Here is a 22,948-nt window from a genome sequence, read left to right on the forward strand (position 1 = left end):
ATTTTTCCGATTTCCAAGCGTACCTCTTTTTCCGGAAACCCCCTTGTAGTACGCTTCGAGACCCTTTAACGGATGGAGAGAGTTAAAGATTTTTTGGTTAAAGCTCCCCCCCTCCCACCATCACACGGCTTTTGGCGGCCGCCTACTCCGCGTTCCGTTGGACCCACCACTGGGCAACACGAAGTAGTCAAAAGTAGGTCAACCAATAAAAGGAAGAGGAATGAGATACTTCTTGCTCGATTTTGTGTTGGAAATCCAGTCCCTCTGGAGCATCTCTACAAACTCGTCGGAAATTACTTTCCATCTTTCCTAAAGCATCCACAAGTGAACAGGATTCCTGATCATCTTTTCAAGAAGATGAACGGTTTCCAAACGAATAATGTCACTAGGTTAATACATAAAGCATCAACACTATTCAGACAAGTACTCAGACCAACATAAAACGATACAAATATATAATACTTGTGCATAAGTCAACCCAGTAGCCGTACGTTATAAATGGTCCATTTCTTTGTTTGACTGTTGGAACTGCAACTAGTTCATCAAAGGATCACAAATTGCACCCTGTAAATGCGATCACCGGTAGCAGATAAGATGCATGCCATACAGCGTGACGGCGTTTCCCATCAAAGGTCTAATAAACACAAACTCTATTAACGCCGGATCACAGCCATACTTCTCCAGTCACTTTCATTAGCTCGTAAACAAGCAACAGTGAAGCGGCTGGGTGATTACAGCTGGGCGGCCACGCTAGAGCATGGACGGTGTTCTAATCAACGTACAATACCTGTGCATCGTTATCGCCCCATAGCTCATCTTGGTGGGGGAGGCAATTGTGTACGATTGGTCGCAAACCTCGCATTGCCCGTATCGCGGCAGTGATTCACCAGCAGTGGTAGGCAGTAAAATCGTAGCAAAAACATCTGACAACTCGTCATCGATATCATCCGAGAACACTGTGTTTTTTTTTGTGTTGGAGCATTTCGAGTACAATTATGACCCGTTCACCTTAGACACAGTTCAGCACACGATCGCGCTGGACGTATAGGCGCGAAGAAAAACTCGCGCCACTAACCCGCTGCGCAATCACGCATTATCTCATCAGCATCAGCAGTGGTTCGTACTTTTCCGGCAACATTGTGTGGCGTGCGACGACGCTTGCCCACATAAGTTTACACAAACAGTTCGCTTGGTACGTGAAATAGTTTCCGATATCGATAACGACCGCACAAGGTATGTAGACACTGCCAGCAGCAGCATCCTTCAATGCTCAGTGAGTCGCCGGCCGTCGTCGATTTGAACAGAGATGCTGATCAATGGGATGCTTTCTATTTCGTACTAGAACCACCACGCTCCGCAGGACGGTACTGAGTGCACACAGTGAGAGTGGTGTTTGACGTGCAAAAGGTGTACTAGCAGGCCAATGCGCTACCCGCTGGGGATTACAGTACGCTGCCTGTGGTGGTGTGAGTCATAATTCATCCACTCTGTCTGTCTGCAGCACCACGGTGGTGAAGCTTTCACGCTTGTGTAAAGATAACTAAGGTATTAGCACGATAAAACAGTGTCCACGCGTCTCCAAACCCAAACGTTTGGCTGCGCGCGCTTGTGTGAGTGGATAGCCTAAACAGTGCACCACGGTAGTTTTGGTGCGGATATTGCAAGGTGAGGTAAGGCAAAAGCAGCTGGATTAGTGTGACAATGAGAAGCGATATGCGACGACCCAGTCTACACAGTCGCAGTAGCGACGAAGACACTCCGCTGTTGGCAGCTCCCAGCTTAACATCGATGGCAGGTTCAACATCGGCGCAACCAGCAGCAGCCGGTTCATCGTCCACCTGCTCATCATCCGGCACGAGAGTGCCCAGCGTATCGGATCGATTGTGCACATTCGAACCGATTCTGGTGCTGCTCTGCTTCGGGCTCAGTGTGTCAGGTAGGCAAGTGCGCATTCCGTCTGTGTTGATTGCGTTTATCGCTGTGCTACTAGGTCGACACGAAATATGACTTGCAAAATGTATCCCCAACTTTCGTCGTTTACCTTTATACTTTTCCCACTAGGCGTGGTGTTGGCGGACCAAATTATCTATCAATCGTGCGTCGTTACGCTCGGCTATGATCGAGCGCTCTGTGCCCAGCTGGGCACCAAAAGCAACTCCACCGATGTCGCGCAACTGGAAACGATCGTGCAACCGTACGCGGCAAAGATCACGATGGTGAACACGATCCTGATGTCCGTACTGCCCGCGCTTTGTGCACTGTTCATGGGACCATGGTCGGACAAATATGGCCGCAAGCCGGCAATGATCGTGCCCTCGGTTGGATTCATCACGACGTACCTGATGATCGGCTTACTGTCGCTCCTATCTAAACACTTCCTGGTGGACCCTTGGTGCTATGTGGTGGCACATATACCGGCCGCCGTATTGGGCGGCACCACCGTACTGATGGCCGCCATATTCAGCTACCTCACCGATACGACGACGGAAGATAATCGTACGGTGCGGATAGGTATCCTGCAGGCCTGTACCATGCTCGGTGCCTTCATCGGACTGTTGTCGAGCAGCTTCATCCTGCAGTGGACTAACGTGCCCACCATGTTCTTCCTTTCGGCCGGTACCGTGTCCGCCAGCAGCGCCTTCCTGTACTTCTGTCTCGAGGATAGCATCAAACCGGACGCAAACATGGTGCATCGGCAGGTGCGGGAAATCTTCCGGTTGAGTCATTTATGTGAGCTGCTCAGAACATTCTTCAAGAAACGATCCTCGTACGATCGCGGCATCGTATGGTTAACGATCTCGATCGGTGTGATCACGGTGCTGGGTGCCGGTGGAGGGACAGTGTTTTTCCTCTACACCCGACGCCGCTTTGGCTGGACGATACAGGAGTTTACCATCTGGCAGGCGGTGGAGCTACTGTCGATCGTGGCGGGCAATGTGATCGGTATATCGGTGCTGAAAACGCTACTAAAGCTGCCGGACATTTGGCTGGCGCTTCTCTCCGTACTCAACTATTCGCTCGATGCCCTCATCAAGGGCCTAGCCAGCCAGGGCTGGGAACTGTTTCTGGCCACCGGCATTACACCGCTGAAAGCAACCGAAGGGGCGGCACTGATGGCCATCTGTTCGACCATCATACCTTCTAGTGAAATAGCTAAATTCTACTCGATAGCGATGGCTATGACGAACACCGTTTCCTTGGCGTCTGCCCCATTGTTCACGTACATCTACAATGCGACCGTTGCAACGGCACCGCAAGTATTTAATTTTGTGTCTTCGGGAATATTTTCTCTCAACGTCGTGCTGGTCGGGTAAGTATTGTGATGTACTAGTACGAGCATCGAAGTGTAAATGTGGCAACTTAATTCATTTTCTCTCTCATAGAGCCATTGCGGTGTTGCTGCGTAAACGAAGGAAAGCGCAGGTTGATCCATTGTTTACACGAGATAGCGAAATCTTAACGTGAAAAACGTGCTAAACGCCCCATGTGTCGTCCGCGGAATGTTCCTAGTCATGTCAATAAATAATAGTTAATGCACGTCATGTTTTACAAATGTGATGTGTAGGTAAGTATTCCATGCTTGGATAGTTGAGAGCAGTGGATATATGTACATGTGTATGTAAAAGGTAGCACAATGCAGATGGGTCCGTTTGTATGTTTTTAGATAGTTCACAAAAGCAAAACATTAAACAGATTTATCAAAACAAACTGTGGAAATGAACCGAAAAGTTTTTGTTATTAATAATTTTGGGTACAATGGATTCAATTACGCTCTCGCTTCAATTTTCCAACCATAGGAATGCATGGATAATCCCGCCAACATATATATCTATTCTTAAAAAAAATGCGATCACATGTGTTTCAATTCTAACAGACTACGAAGGAAAAAAAGAACAACTATTAGTCTTCATCATGGCTCTTATTTGCCAGGCCATTTTACACGATTGCTCCATTAATCACGTGGAATGTAATGAAGTGCTTCGGAGAGGAAATATTACAATTGATTTGAATTGAGCTATTTGTGTTACTTCAATGGAAATTGTGTTACAATTGTATTGTATTGGTTTTATGAAGGAGAACACTTTTTTCATGTATAACGGAATATACATGAACTCCTTTCGTAATGTGTAATTTCATTACATTCGTTTGTAATTTTCAAAAAAAAACGAACGACTCCCGTTGATCCGACAAAAAAGTTCCGACATTGATGTTTACAGCGAGTGACGTTTAACCACTGGCTAATATCGACACACAAAACAAGTCAGCTGTCAATGTGCGCACTACGCCGTACCATGCGGTTTGTTGCTTCTCTCGCAAAGCAACAGAATTCTTTGATTTTTAATTAGAAAACATACATCATCACCAACAAAATGTCGTTGTTTAAAGCTGGCCGCAAGCAAAACGAAAAATTAAACCGTAAGGTAATTGTCTAATGTGATCGTCCTATAAAAAAACGCGTGCACCAACGGGCAATCTCATTTCTTAGCGTTCCAAGAGCGGTCCTAAGGGTACCATCATACCGAGCAAAACATCCCGGCGAGACTACGAAGATGAAGATATTGATAGTGATGAAGAGCTAGAGAAAGAACAACAGAAACAGCCCGAAATTGATGATGAAGTGGCAACGCTCGAAACCACACAGGACAAGCGCATCCGTTTGGCCAAGCAGTATTTGCGTCAGGTACAGGAAGAGGAACAAGAGCGGGATGATTACGCAGACGAGAGTGAACTTGCCAGTGGCATGGCCCGTACACTCAAGCAGTCTTTCCTCAGTGCAACTGGCAGATCTCACCGTACACTCGGTGGCAAGTACACAGGTTACGACCTGAACAAGGCGGTCTCGTTTCACTGGAAAAAGCAACGTCTATCGCCGACCTGCTGTACGCTGGCTAAAGACGATGCATTCCTGTACGTTGGTTGCAAGAGTGGTTGGGTCGTCCGTTGGGATATCAAGTCGAAACAACGTACATCATACTTTCAGGCAAAAAATAATGCAATACACTCGGTTGCTGTGTCACACGATATGAAGTATTTGGTGGTGGCGGACGGAACGGAAGAGATTAAGGTTCTTGATGGTATTAGCTTGATACAGCTAAACACACTCAAAGGACACTCGAAACCCGTCACGGGAGTAGTGTTCCGGCAAAACTCATATCAACTGTTCTCGTGCAGTGCTGACCGAACGGTGAAGGTGTGGAGTTTGGACGAGATGGTGTACATCGAAACACTGTACGGACACCAAAGCCAGATATCAGGCATTGATGCGCTCTCACTAGAACGTGTCGTTACGTCTGGTGGAATGGATCAAACGATACGCATCTGGAAGGTGGCAGAAGAGTCGCAGCTTGTGTTCAACTCAATTACTGAAGATTTCTCCGCCGTAAAGTTTGTTAGTAACGATCTGTTTGTTTCCGGTTCGGTGGAGGGTTCGTTCTCGCTGTGGAGCAGTGGCAAAAAGAAACCACTGCATCGCATAAAGCTGGCCCATGGGCAGCAGGACGCTGGTCACCCGAATTGGATAAGTGCGGTGGGCGTTTTGGTCAACTCGGACATTGTTGCGTCCGGTTCATGCGATGGCACCGTTCGTGTTTGGAAGCTTACAAACAAACGACATACCATACAGCCATTGCTGCAAGTTCCAGTAGAAGGATTCGTAAACGCGATCGAATTTACTAACGACGGTCGGTTTTTGGTTGTGGCCGTTGGACAGGAACACCGACTAGGGCGCTGGTGGACCCTACGAAACACCAAGAATCAGGTTCTATTGATTCCGCTGTCCATAGAATAATAAAATTACGCAATAAAAAGATTTTCGGAAAGACATTCTAATGGTATTCATGGACTTTGTCCAAATCTGACGATATCCTCTTATGAAGAAATTACGACGGATTTTTGGCTCCTTGGGTGTGGAATGAAAAGAGAGGTGTCGCCACAATGACGAGCTCTACTAACTGTACAATGAATTCACTGTCAGAGGCATGGTAAGACCCAAATTAAGATGGAGTAATGAATCCACCAGAAAGTCCGGGGTATTTGATTGGCGCTAGACTGTCAGCGGTTTAGAGGTCTCCTGCAGTATACTAAGGCAAGAAACAACATAATGTTTTATTAGGAAAAAGTTTCCGGATTCTTTCAATACTATAGTATCTAAAAATTGTAACAAAGTTTTTAACATTTTAAGTTTATTTAGAATTCGCACACAAAGATTGTCTTAAAACACCACATATTAACGATTTAATGCAAACGGTAGTGATTTATGTAGAATAAAATCATTACTATAGCTAAGAAATTGACTAACTTTTGCAAAATATCAATTGTCAACGGCCCCGACTGCTAATAAAAGGGATTGCAAGCGCGGGCTTAACGAGGTATAAGAATAGAATTGAAAATAGATGAAAAAATGATTCTAAAAAATTGTAAAAATAAATTGCATAGTGGAAAAAATACTGCAAAAAATGAAACAAACATACCGAAACTTGTATCCGTATTCGTAAAAGTGTATAACTGGGGGAGGTCAATTCGTTTGGGCGTAGTGCCGCTACTGTACCGCTTCATTAGCCTTTCGCTCCAGCACATCCAGAACTTTGGATAGATCGCAGTCTTTAGCAATTTTAGCGTATTTCACCTTTCGAACCTCCGGTAGCGATAACCAAAACGGAACCAACTGGGCTATCATTCGGATATGCTCTTCCAGTTCCTGTAGCGTCAGTTTACCACGGTAACTGTTTTCGATTTTCACTACTGGCGTTTCGAGAGGTAGCACGTTCTTCCGTTCCGTCACAAAAACGTTCCGCAAGTGTCGAGCAATCTCCGGCAAACGGCTGTACTTCATCGCTTCCTTTTCCTGTGACGGACGTCTAGTCATCTGATCCAGCGCTTTGGCCGCTTGCTTTGCGCGTATCTTTTCTAGCAATGCTTTTGGAACGTTTCTAAGAAGATGCTCCGCAGGATCTTTCGGGTTCGCTGTAGGAACAATAGGGGTGTTGCTGGTGCCAGTATTCTCCTCCTTAATTTCGACCAGATGTTTATTCTCGGCGGCAGCAAGTGTCGTGACGGTAGATGACGCTGTTGTCGTAGTATCTTGCTTCTTTTTCTGCTCCAAACGTGCCAGTGCACGCTCCATTGCGGTGCCACAGCTGAAAAGGTTTCTTGCCGTGGACAGCACCTCCTTGGCGGAGGAGAACTTCTCCACATTTGGTGGCTGCGGTAGCTCCGCTTTCTCTATGTCGGGACAGCTTTCCAGATCAAAATCAGCATGCCAGCGGACGATCTTATTGCGCGCAATGTTCAACGGTGGATCCAAAGTTTGCAGAAAGGCTTCATGAGCGTCCTTCGTTTTTTCTAACAGCAGATGGCGAAAATGCTGCGAACGTTCCATCAACACCTGTGGATTTACGGACTGCTTCGGGATGGTACGTAGGAAATCGCTTTCCGGGGATTTCTTCGTTTGATCTACTGCACCTTCCTCCATATTGGGTCTTATCACTAGCTGGTACGTTTCGTATTTTGTAGCCGATCCGTAGTTCTTTGTCATTTCCTGGCTTAGCGTAAATGCATTCGGGAAGAGGGATTGAATTTGTGCGAGGTGTGACTCGTAAAAGTTCTTCCGTGCCATCCGCTGAACAGCTGGTTTGAGCTTTTTGAAAGTGATCTGCTCCTTGCGATTATGAAACATGGAGCAGACCGTGTCAGTGCACTTGAACAGCTCCAACAGTGATCGGTACTTGAACGGCAAGTGCAATGTGGGAGTGCCCGCTTCGACCAGGTTGTGGAAGCGCTGATATGCTGGTAACTTTTTCGGACTAGCCGTAATGGGTGTACCCACCGACGGATCCTTTATCGGGCTCATAAGCGCCGATATGCGCTTGGGTGTTACATTCTTCGATGGGGACAAAGAGTTGGATGCATCTTTCGTTGGTGTGCGAAGCAACTTCGAAGGAGAGATAGCTGTTTTCTTTGGGCTGTGAAAAACAAACGTAGAAACTCATTAGCGACGTCTGGCGGAAGCGTACGGCCAAATCATTATGGGCTAATTATAGGCGTCATCCTTACCTCACCATCACCTCCAAATCAAGGGTTGAAAATTGCTGTAGATTTTTCGCCGCCACAATCGGCGAGACTGCAGGCTTTTTCCCTTCCAGACGCTCCATTCGACGACGGTCTATTTTATCCAAGCCGCTTTGAATGCTGTTAAGCTTTGTTTTTAGCTCCGGCAGGCGAGGATGTTGAAGCAGCTTGCTACGAATATCAGCAAGTGACATGGAATCCTTGTCCTTTCCCAGCTGAAGCGTTTTAGTGACGGTGGCCTTTGTGGGTGCCTTGGCCACATTGTTTAAGCTGTTTCTGGGAGAAAACTCGACCGCAGCAGGAGCGCTACCGGGAGTACCAGCATTATCGACCTTTTTCGGAGATGCTAGCTTCTTCTCCGGTATGACGGGATGCTTTGAGGGGCTGGCCGTGTGGACGCGTTTTTGCGGCGACAAATTGCCCTTCTTTATGAAAGACACCAGCTTCGGTTGGGCCGACGATAGTAGGGTTTTGGTTTTCTCATCCAGCTCGACCGGACCAATCCTTTTGATGGCCCTTGATGCCCTCGTAATACGGCGTCCCATCTCCGCCGGATCGGGGTTAGCGCTGGCGCCGCCCTCATTATCTTTTCCGACGGTGTCGATGCTCTTCAAAGTAAAGTTATTATCGTTAGCAAGTACGAAGCGTAGGTCTTCGTGATCCGAGTTCTGCGAACTGTTCGTCAAGTTTCCAATTTTATGCGCTGTAGAGTTTTCCAGTACCAGTACCTTATTTCTTCCTACGCCACCGCCAAGTGCATCGTACGCCGCACGTTTGCGGGTGTTAAAGTAAGACGCTACCGTTGGCTGCGACATTCTGTAGACGATAGGGGGAATTCCGATCTATCTAATGATACCACTGTTTTCACTGGTCAACTTTTGGCAGAAGAAAATTGTTATCAGTGGCACGCGTTAGCAGCCACTTCTGTACGCAAAGATGGTGTTCTGTCAGTTGATTTTCCCTCCAATTTGAAACTGCACTTGGCTGGTGATGCGCAGGAATTGCATTCCTGTACATAATCGATGAAAGCCTGCGTCAAAATCGTCGATGAAGGGACGTTTGTTTACGTCGTGCGGTCGGTTTACGTACCATTGTCGAGTGCTTCCCGTTGTACAGAGCCCTTCAAATAATGACAACAGCATAACAAAACAATTTATTTTATGGAGAATTGAAATGCACGAATTGCTTAAAAAATGTGTCCATTATTTTTTATTTTTTTGATATGGGCATAAATGCCAAATTTGAAGGCTTGTAATTATTAAAACAAGATCCAACTTTTGGAAATCGGACCAATACATTTGTTGGCGACACTGAACTTTATCGAGCTGCGGAATCGATGTTTTCGGCATCAAAATATTATTTTCGTCGAGTTTCCATTTACTCGAGTTTGCCTCACTACATCGATTGTGCAGGTTTGATCGATTATGAAGCAAATTTTCTTGATAGAGTGCTTGTGATAAAAAAGGTAAATTTTGAAGTGAATCAACGAGGTACCAGCTTTCCTTCCCTTACGTTGTAAGTTGTTGCAATTTCTCGAAGAAACCGAACCGCGCCGTAGGGAAAACGGGAAAATTAGCAAAGCATCTTGACAGATGCGCATTGTTCGCGGTGCGCATCATCTTGGATTGTGCGAAGAAGCAGCTGCGACAAGCAACAGCAACGAGCGAGAACAGCGGCGTGAAAAACGTGCGTGTGGTGTGTGGTCGTAAAAATTTTCGCTACTTTCCGAGCGAGCAGAACATTCCGGATGTATTCTGCACGGGTTAGGGCGGAAGCAGTAGCAGATACGGTCAACGGTGGCGTAGTGAAGGCACGGCGGCGGTGCACGGCAACTTTTTGATTCTGTGACAGCTTCCCTTTTTGCTTGGGCAGTGTATAGCCACTTGTTTAGTTTCCCAGAGCAAACTTCGCCCCGTTCGATCGTAGCAGTCTTCTTTTAAGTTCTTTTGCTTGGGAACATTGTCCTGCCTGGTTGCAATCAATGAGCCAGAAAAAGTGATTGATTCGTTTCCTTCTTTTTCATTCTTTTTTAGTTAGTCTGTTTTCGTTGCCTCTCGAAGTCCCGGCGTTGAAACCAAGCATTCTTTCGGTGATTGAACGTTTGCTCCCTGCTCCGTACCGCGTTTGTTCCGTGCGCTGCATCATTACGTACGCGGGTCGTTTCGGAATCGCCACTGTCCATCGCAGGATAGTGTATCGGACGTTGAGGAAGGGCTTGAACATTTATTCCGTGTGTGTGGCGGTACAAGCAAGGTACAAGGTACAAGCAAGTTGTAAAGCCGAACAAAAGCATCACTAGCAATTGCATAAGCGAAGGCACCCTAGGTTCTTTGTGCATGGGTTCGGGTGCGCTCGTTGCAGTAATCCCAGTGGAGAAGAATATTATTGTTGTTCAGAGGAACGGAGTACTGCTGTCATACGGATTTGCAGAAAAATCGGGAACGGTGCGAGTGCGCGAAAGAAAGTAATAGGCGAAGAAAAGAAAGAACAGAAGAAAAAAATCCGTCGGCAAGACAAAAACAATAGTGCGCGACCAAAAGAGATAGAAGACTGAGAGGAGCAGCTGTGCGAGAAGAGCGCATCACGATACGGTTGTGGCGTGCAGTTGACGTGCGCGCGAGTGCTAGAACGGGCGAGAGCAATAATACGGTAGCCGTGTAGGCAACGTAAAAGGGGTGCGTGTGCAGCGCCGCGGTGTTTTGGAGTAGCAAGTGAGAAGATTCCGGAAGAGGCGGGCGTTACAGCAAAAAAAGCAATGAACATAAAACCCGATACGAACCGACACGTACTGACGATACAGGCGAAGAAGAAACGTCATAAGACGGCGAAAAAGAAGGCGAAACAGCAGGCGACGGCAGCAGTGGCGGCGGCGGCGGCGGCGCAAGCAGCGGCGCAGAACAGCAATAGTTACAGGAGCGGCCAGAATCACCAGTCGCCTGCAACGGCGGCTTCCATTGGCGGTGGTGCTTTCGTGGGCGGCGGGTCAGAACTCCACGAGGACGACGACGAACATGACGATATGATCCTGGGCTCGACGTCGGGTGGTGGCGCGGTGGTGGTCGGTGGTGGCGTTGGTGTTTCGATGAACGACAGCCAGCATTCGGTGTCAGCTGTGGCAGCGGATACGGTACGACGTGGTTCAAAGTCAGCAGTGCATACGGTGGCAGCGCTGGACGCGACCACTAGCTCATCGAACGAGACGATCGAGCAGGACCGGGATGCCGATGGGTACACGAGCGAGGAGGAGGAACAAGAGTGCCGCGAAGATTACTGCCGGGGCGGTTATCATCCGGTGAAGCTGGGTGACCTGTTTCTGCAGCGGTACCATGTGATCCGGAAGCTTGGCTGGGGTCACTTTTCGACTGTGTGGCTCAGTTGGGACCTCGAGGAAAAGCGGTACGTTGCGCTGAAGATCGTCAAATCGGCACAGCACTTTAGCGAGACAGCAAAGGACGAAATACACATTCTCAAGACGATCCTGGACGCAGATCCGACCGATACAAAGCGTAACAAGGTGGTGCAGCTGCTGAACGACTTCCGGATAACGGGTGTCAACGGTACGCACATATGCATGGTATTCGAGGTGCTCGGGCATAATCTACTGAAGCTCATCATGAAGTCAAACTATCGCGGCATCCCGCTGGCAAACGTGAAGTCCATCATCCGGCAGGTGCTCGAGGGGTTGGACTATCTGCACACGAAGTGTAAGATCATCCACACGGACATCAAGCCGGAAAATGTGTTAGTGTGTGTAAACGAAAGTTACGTGCGTAAATTGGCCTGCGAGGCTACGGAGATGCACGCAATGGGTTGCAAGCTACCGATTTCGCTCATCTCTGCCGCGCCACCCCAGTTCCAGGAGCAACCGATGAGCCAGAATATGAGTAAAGCGAAGAAAAAGAAGATGAAGCGAAAGGCGAAGATGCAGTCGGAGCTAATTCGGCTGCAAATGGAGCACATTCAGCAGCTGGAGTTCGGCAATACGGTCGGAATGTCGTCCTCCACGTTGGGCCTGTTGGAAAACGGAACCGATGGAACAGAGTCGGGTAAGACAGCAACGGCCGTTAGTGGAAATGTGGACGATGTTGGTGGTAGCACGGGAATGAAGGGTGGTCGCACCGTAACTACACTTGGCAGTACCTCTACAACTGCCACTAGCACCACAACGACGACCGCCGGCACGACCCTCAACTCTCCGCTAGAAAGGAAAGAGCCGACCGAAACGAGGCGGCTGCTAGTGAACGGAACAGCCGGTGGTGGCAGTAAGGAGAGTGCCGGTGACGACGGTACACCATCGTCCGGAGAAGAAGATCGGCCAACCCTGACGCCGTGCGCGTCAACGCTTTCCAGTCCATCGAGTAGCGAGGCAACGTCTTCGAACAACAATGACGATATCTCTAGCGACCGGAAATCACCCGCCAGAAGTGGCGGACCCGATGTGGAGAAAGAAACAGATGGTGACAGGGAGCACGATCCGAAATCGCCGGACAAACCTTCCTCCTCTTCGGTGCATTCGGGTACATCAGCATCGAAGCTCGACATTAGTGAATCGGTGCGCAAAATACTCTCGTCGGTGCAGGAAAGCAAAGATCCGGCGTTTGAGGTGTGTGACATTGATGTGAAGATAGCGGATCTCGGCAATGCGTGCTGGGTCGATAAGCATTTCACCGATGACATCCAGACGCGCCAGTACCGTTCGCTGGAAGTCATCATCGGTGCCGGGTTTGACACGTCGGCGGACATCTGGAGTACCGCCTGTATGGCGTTCGAGCTCGCGACCGGTGACTATCTGTTTGAACCGTTCTCCGGGAAAGATTACTGCCGGGACGATGATCACATCGCACACATTATCGAGCTGTTAGGACCAATCCCCAAACGTATCGCACTGTCGGGTAAGAACTCGAGCCATGCCTTCAACTCGAAGGGTTTGCTGAAAAATATCTCCGGCCTGAAGCCTTGGGGGCTGGTGGATGTGTTGATCGAGAAGTACGAGTGGCCGGAGGAAGATGCGTTCGAGTTTAGTGATTTCCTCAAACCGATGCTGGATTATGATCCACGAACGCGTGCCACAGCGGCCGACTGTCTGCGTCATTCGTGGCTGAATCACTGAGCCCCCGACCAGCTTTGCGGGCTGTGGCAAGTACGATGCACCTCAATAAACACCCGATCAGTATCATGAAGGTGGCAGCGTTAGAGTTGAGAACGAGGTGCATTATGTGAGAAGTGCTAGAGCTTTTTCTCGTGCGTGAGCGTGTGTGGATATTAGTTGCTAACTGCCGGCTAGCTGACATGATTTATATTGAGTGTAAAAAAAAAAATTATGGACGATTAGTGCAGATGGTGTAATTGCGGATGTGGTGATGTGTGCGTGCGTGTGTGTGTGCGTGTGTTGTCATGGCAACTCTTGACACGCGGAATGGGAAATGATGCAGTGCATGGTGCAGCTAGACGTGCGTTGTGCAAACGATGGGTTTTGTAATGAAAACAACGGAAAGGAAGAGTGCGTAATTGCTAAGCAAACAGCAGACGAGTGATAGTATAACGGCAGATGAAAACAAGAATCGAAAGTGTGGATGAAATGAGATGCTCAAAACACGTTGTGTGGTAGTAAAGTGCTTACTGCCAAAAGTGTTCGACTGGAATGCAAGAAGCACATCACACACACGGAGTGTAACATACGGAGTGACGGTCATAGCATTATTCGAATACAGTTTCCGGTCGAGAATTGCACAATGCAACCCACATCAACAACAGCAAACCAACCTACACACTCGCACCAGACAACGGGGCCGACTGGTGCATCTCTCACCGGCAGTCAGTTTCTTCGTTATCACGCCAGAAATTCAGTTATTCGTCAGTCAGGAACAATCGAATGGTTAGTGTTAGTTAAAGCAGTTTGGTGAGGAATGACTGCTAACGACGATGGTGTTTGCGCAAAAGAAAATTGCTCCGCAGCGCCCTGTGCACAGCTGCAGTTGCCCGTTGTAACAGTGTGTGAACGTTTTTTATAGTGGGTATATGATGGTAGCTGACACATGTAACATACAGTGGTGGAGACCGAAATTCTTAATGCAGTTTGTGTAGGAATAATATCCCAATATCCCCGCATCAAACGATCAGCTTTACAAATTAGAACAATAGATGGTAAGTACGCATACATACGTATTCCTGTGTGTATGTATGCATTAAAATGTCATTTTTGTTCCTTTTTCCGTTTGAAAAATAATCTTGTTGGCATTATTGTGACCCCGCAAGGAGAGTTTATGTTTTGCAGACAAAGCTGCAATATGCAATCGAGCAAAGAGATATGTGCTAGTACGGTCTGCAACATAGCTAGAAGGCATCAAGTTTTTTGACAACGCAAGACAAAGATGACGAGCTAAATGTCTACGTTAGGATAAAAATTGCTCCATGTAACTAAAGGACCACCTACGAACAATCGTTGTTTTTGTTACGTATCATCATTCAAAATTTCGGCCAACAGTGCTTGTCGGTTTTGTTAATAGAACGTTCTTGCGTCGGAGATATAATACCCACAAGTTGTATTGTGAGATATTATGTTGGGGAAAGATAAATCTCTATTTTTCGTTTTTTAAGCAATACGTATTGGCCGTTCTTCGTGAATAAACAAGAAGGCAATCTTGATTATGAGTTGCGGAAATTTTAAATGGAACAACGATATACAGTCGATATCAGAGATATGCTGATAATGCGTTCCAGAGAAATCCGCGTATCTCGAATGTCAACGTATCTATCTATTAAGGGATCGATTACTTATTTCCACGTTACGATGCATATTCCAAATAGTTATTTATACGTTTATTTCAAGAATTTCAATATGATGTTATAAAAACGATTTTTTATAATGATGAAATGTAACGTATTTTTGAAACTTACAATTTAAAAAATAAATTCTGCATGCAAAACTCCGTGAAAATCAAATTTTATCCAAAAAATCCTCGTATCTCCGAATCCGCTTAAATCGAGAACCGCGTAATTCAGGTATTGATTGTAGCTCAGACCAGAAGATCAAAACCTTTGTGTGATATGAAATACAAAATATAGAAACAACATTAATTTGTAGAACATTAATTTTCTCCATCTCTTCAATTGTCAAAAAACTAGACGCCTTATAATCATGTTGCGAACTGTATAATGCAAAATCATTTTATTCATTCATCGAAAAGAGCGCTGATGTTACCGTATTTTAGCGTGTATAACGATCGCCTTTCAGTTCGTAACTGATCAAAGGCCGAAGAAGAGGGTCGTGATACACGGGTAGTAACTTTTCGATACTAGCACGACGAGGATGACAGCATTTGACAATTGTAAAGGTGGAAATGTGCTTGAAAACACCGCTTTCGGACGACATGAAACAATAATGTGAATTATAATGTTAATTATGAATTGTAATGATACCATTTTTGGTACACATTCGGTAAAATTAGATATTGAATATTTTTCTAAAAACTTCGAATAATTAATCAGGGGAGTCGTTATACACGCGAACATACGGTACATTTGTTTGTTACATGTACGGTTTACAAGTGTTGGGTGAGTCTGATGCAGATTCTTGTATTTAAATGAATCCTCGAACGGAATGATTAAATCTGAATCTCTATTCCATCCAAGAATTATTATCTCCACCCATGAGCTTGACCGTCATGTACACCGATCAGCGATCACCGATCACTGATTCGATTTCTGATTTGAATGACTCCTCACTAAAGCTTCATATGAACGACGCTTCTCAAATGATTTATTAAGCACACCACTGATGATTACGTTAGTTTTACATGCATTCTAATGTTAGTTTAATTTTACAGGAAATTAAGGAAAATCTAAAACATCAATGTGCCGTGTGTGCCCTCGTTAGCAAACTAAAAGCGGAATCGGAACGAATGAAATGTGAATATTGAAAAACAAAACCGTGTCACATAATCAAACGAATCAAGACAAACGACCAGAATGGGAAACTGTATCATCACAATCAGCAATAGAATTTCGGAGCCGCACAGACAGCCATGGAAGCAAAGACAATGGGTGCAAATTGCAAATGAGGGGTGGATGTGTGGCACCACCGCACTGATCTAAAACTAATTCGATGCAGTAATAGGGCAGGCAACAAAATTTCGTTACTAGCTATTGAGCGCTACGTAATTAAACAAACAGAACCAGGTAGCAACATTTTTAAGGGAATTATAGAAAATAGATAATATGGATGCTAAGAGAGGCGGAGTTACGAAGAAGAGGCGGTGTAGTAGTATCTTATACATAACTATTATTATTATAAATATTATGTTACGCGTATATTAAACATCCCTTAAATACACCAGCACACTATTATGCGAAACCAGTAGCCGACAGTTTAGCTGGAACGGAGAAAAATACCAAAATTTCACGACCATCTTCGACGAGTTCGTTCGGTGTCGTACCGTTTTCATTTCGTAATATATAACCAACAGAAACCTCCCTGTCCCGAAAACTGCAGTTACTATATGGAGTGCACACATAGCATCAAAAGAATTACGGGAGCAATACCAGCAGCATTTTTTACCGTTTACACACGCGGAAGAAGATCAACTCACGTAGTCCGTCCTGACTGGAGGAAATACGAAAGACGAAAACACGTAATTAAACAAAAATAGCCACATGTAAAGCTGCTGACTAAGCTGCAGGACTTTCGCATTGATCTCACGCGATTGGATTGATCGTACTAGAAAAGAAGGTCTTGCGTTGACGATCGGCTGGCTGTGTGACAGGAAATGTTTGTTTCTTTTCTTCCAACTTCTTACCTCACCGAATGGTGTTCCTGGTGTCGATCTGCAGATTGTTGCGTTGTACAGATGCATGGGCTATGATTGCATAGCGCAATACACGTAATTGCTGGTTTCCATGGTGTGCATTCTTGAAGATTTGTCAAACTTTCCGTCAAAAGTTGACCGATCGTGAAGTCGATCGGTTCGATCAACAACGCACCGTTTTGGTACATGTGAGCGTGAACAAAATTGGAAAAGGAGCATATTTTTTAAAGAAATAACGTAGATTGAAATAATAATAATGATAATAATAATAATAATAACTGCAGCTCTCAGTGGTTTGCCTAGTGTTATCACAAGACAGAACCAGTTTCAAAACCAGAAAGATCCCCTGTAGCAAGGACTGATCCTTCGGCTTCCTGGTAACATTAAGTCTAGTAAGCCAGTTATGGTAGCAATGAGGCCACAAAAAAGGAACTCTTACACCTGATTCCTACTGTTTCGTTGCTAAAAAGGGGGAGATCCAAATAAATATTGTTTCACTGGCTGTGATTTATGGGTCGGTGAGTTCAAACCCTTTTTGATACGAATGTATATCAAACGGAGCCATAGTTTTACGGAAATGTCGATGATCTTTAAGATTGTGCATCGTATAAACCAACAGTAAGACCTTTTGACTTTAGTGGCAACTCATATGTGACGCTAGGTGACAGTAGAGACTACTTTTCGCTTGACGATAATCAACCTTTCCGTACATTCTACATAATCACAATCTTCCAAATCAGACATCAGGCAAAGAAAAATCTGCATTCACCCCATAATGTCGCTTGCACACTCGCTAGATGAGAGTAAAAAGTGGATGGAATTTTTCTGTGTGTGGACTTTATTTATTTGAGTTTTGTTGAGTTGTACTGGTGAGCCGTACTTCTCAATTTTGAGCGTTGAAGAAAGGAATTCAAAATTAATATCAAACCCAAGTAACATTGATGATTGTTTGAATAGAGTGGGATTCAATAGGCTGGTAGCTCTAGAAATGTAGATAGAAGAGTAAATATTTTCATTTCAATCTGTTCGTTTTGTAACTCTTCCGGCATGGGTTGTGCATTTCTACTGCCAATCTATACAGGGTGAATTTTTTAGAAAACTAAAAAAACTCCTACAATCATATGATGGGCAACACGGGGGAGATGTTCGTGTTTGTGGTGGAGCGAAAGTCAGGATTCTAGCGAAGCAGTTTCTTTACCCAGCATCATAAGGAATTTAGAATATGGAAACGTTCATGTATCACCTTCACTGTACTCGTTCCACTAGGCAAGCGTAAAGAACGAATGCATCTGTTCGTTAAACACAAACGCATCATCAACCGCCTACCACCCAGTTATATAGATCATCAAACTATCGTTTCCATATGGATGCAACTGCTTTCAGTTTTTTTTCTTCCCAGTGCTCGATTACTCAGTGGAAGTGTCTACGTACACATGCATACACATTTATAATAGAAGTATTCGATTGAATAAAAAAATGACATCATACGGGAGATTTTCTTTATTCATTAGCGTTCGTCGGCTATAGCAGGAAATTCAGATGAGCTAATTGAATACAGAGGAGTGTGATACTGTAGACAAATGACTTCAACCTGTAGCTCTCATTATATGCCATTGTCCTCGGATTTTATTCATAGCCAGGATTTATTAGAAACCGCTATGTTTTTTAGTTGATATATTATAATTATAATATCATCCATTATAGGAGATATAGGAGAAAAGATGATTTCATTATGGATAAAGGCCTATTCATATTTGTTTCATCATCTATTGAGGCCGTTACTAAGCTTTAGAACTGCGATATCAACCGTACTGGTCAGATGTTGTTGTCGGCATCGAAACAACTCAACGACGTTGTGCGATGTGAGTTCAAATACTTGAATTTGGGCTACTGTACAGTGAATTTGGGCTGTTGTACTCTTCGTATACAGTGGGATTTAACTAATTTGCCGTGAAACCATAGCACAGACAAAAACCAACAAAGGTTAACTGAGCTCCCATAATAAGCAGGAAGAACTTTTCAATATGCATCTTTGAGGGAATTTGTAAGACAAAAAAATAAGTTTTGTTGAGTATTGTAGCAGTATCAGGTGTATAGAAATAAAATATAATTTCCGAATTCCAATTTTCCAAAATGGACGGATATTCAAGATTGCTCAATTATGAATATGTTTTCGTTGCTGAATGTTGACTTTTGCATTAAACATTTCGGAAACATTGTTTTGTATATAGAATCAATTTGCAAAGCCTGTTGCAATTTTTTGTATTATTTAAAACGTAAAACACACATAACTACTTATCAGACGCTACAAACTCGCTGTGTGTTAACTGCTGGGTAAGGCAATTTGTTTTAGTTTTCAGTTTGTAGTACAGTCTTTTCTCACCTTGTTGTGTAACTTCTTTGGACAGATTTGGACGACTTAAAAGATGCGATCATATCTTAGTGAGCATTGCCCCTGCTAATCTATTTCTGATTATTATCATCAATTTGTTTATTGGTCGATCCTTTTTAGTAGGATTCTTGGAAGAAGAACAGCAGACTACTGACGTAAGTCCATGTTATCACTGCAAATCAAGAGTGTTAGTTCTTAGTCTATTTCTAATCTCCAGATATTAATTTACCGTTTATTTCTGAGAATTCCAATCCAGCATCACGAGAGGCGTGTAATTCGCAAGACAAATTTTGAAACTAGAGGTGGTTGAGTGTTGGCATTGAATTTTTAATCTTTACTATTATTTTGGATAGCCAAGTCCTGTGTACGGAAGAGAATGGTTCAGATGGGGTTTTGTACCAATCCTATCGTGTGAATACAGGTTATATTACCGGTATCGGGTGTGCAGCTTAACTTGCAACATAGTGAAGTTATGTTTGCTTTCTTGAACTCCCGACTTGAAGCATCCAATGTTCTGCTCAGCATACAGGCCCAAAATTCGTTAGTTCGGTGTTATTTGTGCATTAGGAATCTCAGCCCTGATTTCTCGAAGGAAAGTGTACCAAGTAATTTGCTTTCATGCTCCACTGATAAGAAAAACCTTTCATTTCGAAAAGCAAATAATGTATTATTTACAATTTGTTGCGAAAATTGAACCTGTCAGCAAAAGCTAAACGAATGCGTTGTACCATGTCGAAAACATCTACAGCCCGCATTACGCATCAAATCCGCATTCGCATTAAAAAACGTTAAACAATAGAAAAAACAGCATCATCATCGTTAAAATTCAACCCCATCCCCCCATGTATGACCAAATAAAAGCGCCGATTAGCAGCCGAACGTACCGTGAGCTACTACAATATCCATTTTTTGTCGATGTAAACTGTGCGCAAATGATAGTAGGAAAGGAAAACTCCCCGATAAACGTTGACCATAGATTTCACAATAAAACTTGGCGTCCAACAAAGTGTAACTGCAAACTAGGACGTTAATCATTACATATTGCAAACACACACCAAAACTATTCAGCAACATCCAGGGTGTAGGGGTTTTTAAAGGCCTTCAGTCATCATAAATCCTATTTGCAATAGAAACTGTAATTGGTCTGTAGTAGAAGCAACTAAAAAACACACACACACACATACGTTTATGTTTGTATAAAAAATACACGCAAAACTAGGTTTAATTTATTGTGAACTAGTAATGTTTACTGCATGTTTTTTCCGTGCCAACACACCGTTTACGGCACCACTTACCCCATAATGTCACATAACCGGAGGGATGAAGGATGTTGGTGTTAACCACTAGAAAGCGCATTGACAAAGGAACGAAAAAATGAATAAGAACAATTAAGTAATTTATACAACAAACAAACAAACAAAAAAAAAACATATAGTGAGTTAAACAAAACAAAACATAAGGTTGAAAACTATGAAGTAGCAAATAAACTGTGTAATTTTGATAAATATTTCAATGTGTACCGGACGCATACAAGAAGTCCGGCAGGTGTATGTTGAACTTAAGGAGCAAGTTGTAGCAAGAAATAGAGGTACCTAGTGGCAACGGCGTAATCCGTAGGGGCGTCCGGTGTATGCGTGTGCTGCGCCCCGGTACATGTAAGCAGCAGCTGCCAAGGTCGTGCAAGATATGTACGAAATTAAACAGCAATGCTAAGGTGTAATCGGCACCGCTGCGAACACCGCATAATGTATGCAAGGATGCCGAAATTGGCCGACAAGCGGAAACCGAGCAAAGTTAGTGATGTGTAGAAGTTTTCAAAGAAATGAGAGCTAATGCAAAAATCGAACAGAAAAGCGGATGGTGATTTGGTTTGCACTTTGTATAATTTTCTGAACCAATCATTAATATTGTAATTAAGGAGCGATGCACACACACACACAAACACACACACACACTACATACGCATAAAAAAAACACTCACATACACGATTACACGAGAGCTCACACAAGTGTTACATGGGCAGTAGGTGTGCACGCCCAACCCACACATCGTGCAACAGATCATGCATAATTAAATTAGTTTTATTGAATCTTTCGATCCCCTCATATCCCTGGTTTTGCGCGCAATGATACTGTGTGAGTTACAAACAAGAAAATGCACGAAAAATCGAGCACGATCGTTAGGGCAAAGGTGAAAATTTTTGAGCAGCGAGGGACAGCGGCCGAAAGCTGGTGACGATTAGTTGAGGGTGCTAATACGCACGAAAAATGATGGTGACGCGCGAGAATTAGAAAGACAAAGGCAGACAGACGTTGCCCCTGTGTTGCACCTACGTACGTACGGTTCGCGGTGTAAAAAGCCTACCGTTAGCAGGTGGCAAACGGAAGGGAACGGTGTGAGACATGTACCGAAAATAAAATAAGAAATCGCGTGTGACGATCGGTTCACGCGCCGTCAACTGAATTTGTTTGTGCAACCTGCGTCCGCGTTGGGGTTTTGTTCACAATGAGAAATTTGTTTTCCTTTCGCTTAAGTTTGCCAAAGCAGAACGCCCCGGAATTTGCCGGGGTTGGTTTACGTTGATGGGGGATGGGGGAATTTTCAGTGTAGCATGTTGCATTAGGATAATTAAAAGTGTACAATTGTTCCACTGTTCCATGGTGTAATTGAAAGGATACAGAAAACCGGGTAATGTATGTGAGTCCGAAATGTGTTGTCCTTTTTCGCAAAGGAAAGAGTTAGGGACAATGTTAGCCAATGGCTATTGTTCCTGCAAGAGTAAGTATGTTCTTTAAAAGCTGAAACGGAAAGTTCTCCGGTGGGTTTCAATGGTTTGTAGTCCGATTTATAGGATGAGTTCGAGTGGTATTATCGTTACGCTGTTCAGGTTCTGGTTGACTGTCTACAGGTCATATTAACGTGTGGGGAAACTTATTCACTCAAATCAACTGTCGCACCGATCAAGACTGAAACTATTCCAACCATTTATAGTCGCTATCACGACTCTCGCATAAACCACCTAGACGCGAGCTTTGCTCAAAGTTGATGAAAACTTTTTAACTGACCTCTTGTTTAAGGCGGAGCAACTGCTATAATGTGTAACTATCGTGCGACGACAGGCTCCAATGGACTCGTCATTCCATTAGAAAAACATACTGGCTAACATAGGATGTAAAGTCGTTTTATGTCAGAAGTTTATTGAACGTAGTTGGGCTCAAACTGTAATGAGGCGTTAATGCATCCGTCAGAACGATCGGTTTAAATCGACGATGGAAGACGACAATCGACTGTGGGCGTTCTACAGATCTACAGATCTTCAACACAAACGTCGTATTGCTTGCAACCTGAAAGGTTGACTGATTTGTAGTATGAATGAGTATGCAACATGCACCGAAGAACGATGCATGATTATGTGAACTATTTGAAAATAAATGTGTAATTGCTTAATCCTCAAAATTAAAACTAAAAAAGCAGATTTTAAAACTACGTACGACGAAAATATTGTTAAAACAGACGTTTCATCTCATTTATTCGTTGTATTGGATAGAAAATTAATAAACATATTAATTTGTTAATTTAAACAACAGGCTCTGAGACGTCGTTAAATAAACGATCGTCAAAAGCGGACGCGATACAAATTAACAGTCGTTTTTTCAACTGTCCGAAAATTTTACCCGTGTTTCC

General features: G+C 44.3%; 4 protein-coding genes across 4 annotated transcripts; 3 read left to right on the top strand and 1 right to left on the bottom strand.

Annotated features, from left to right (window-relative positions):
• Window positions 1-1,701: 1,701 nt before the first annotated feature.
• LOC128714213 (proton-coupled folate transporter-like) lies at window positions 1,702-3,465 on the top strand. The gene is made up of 3 exons (XM_053809088.1): window positions 1,702-1,936; window positions 2,062-3,310; window positions 3,384-3,465. Exons 1-3 carry the CDS (start codon window positions 1,702-1,704, stop codon window positions 3,463-3,465), a joined length of 1,566 nt encoding a protein of 521 aa, XP_053665063.1.
• Window positions 3,466-4,370: 905 nt separating this feature from the next.
• Window positions 4,371-5,788, top strand: LOC128714340 (U3 small nucleolar RNA-interacting protein 2). Its single transcript, XM_053809216.1, has 2 exons — window positions 4,371-4,421; window positions 4,487-5,788. Exons 1-2 carry the CDS (start codon window positions 4,371-4,373, stop codon window positions 5,786-5,788), a joined length of 1,353 nt encoding a protein of 450 aa, XP_053665191.1.
• A 750-nt stretch (window positions 5,789-6,538) lies between these two features.
• Window positions 6,539-8,882, bottom strand: LOC128714493 (DNA replication factor Cdt1). Its single transcript, XM_053809367.1, has 2 exons — window positions 8,053-8,882; window positions 6,539-7,961 (listed from the first exon to the last, which is right to left on the bottom strand). The coding sequence occupies exons 1-2, from the start codon at window positions 8,880-8,882 to the stop codon at window positions 6,539-6,541; spliced, it is 2,253 nt and encodes a 750-aa protein (XP_053665342.1).
• Window positions 8,883-10,767: 1,885 nt separating this feature from the next.
• Window positions 10,768-13,177, top strand: LOC128715851 (SRSF protein kinase 3). Its single transcript, XM_053810769.1, has one exon. It carries the CDS (start codon window positions 10,823-10,825, stop codon window positions 13,175-13,177), a length of 2,355 nt encoding a protein of 784 aa, XP_053666744.1. The 5' UTR covers window positions 10,768-10,822.
• Window positions 13,178-22,948: the final 9,771 nt, after the last annotated feature.

Source organism: Anopheles marshallii, chromosome 3 (genome assembly GCF_943734725.1).
Source record: "Anopheles marshallii chromosome 3, idAnoMarsDA_429_01, whole genome shotgun sequence".
NCBI lineage: Eukaryota > Metazoa > Arthropoda > Insecta > Diptera > Culicidae > Anopheles > Anopheles marshallii.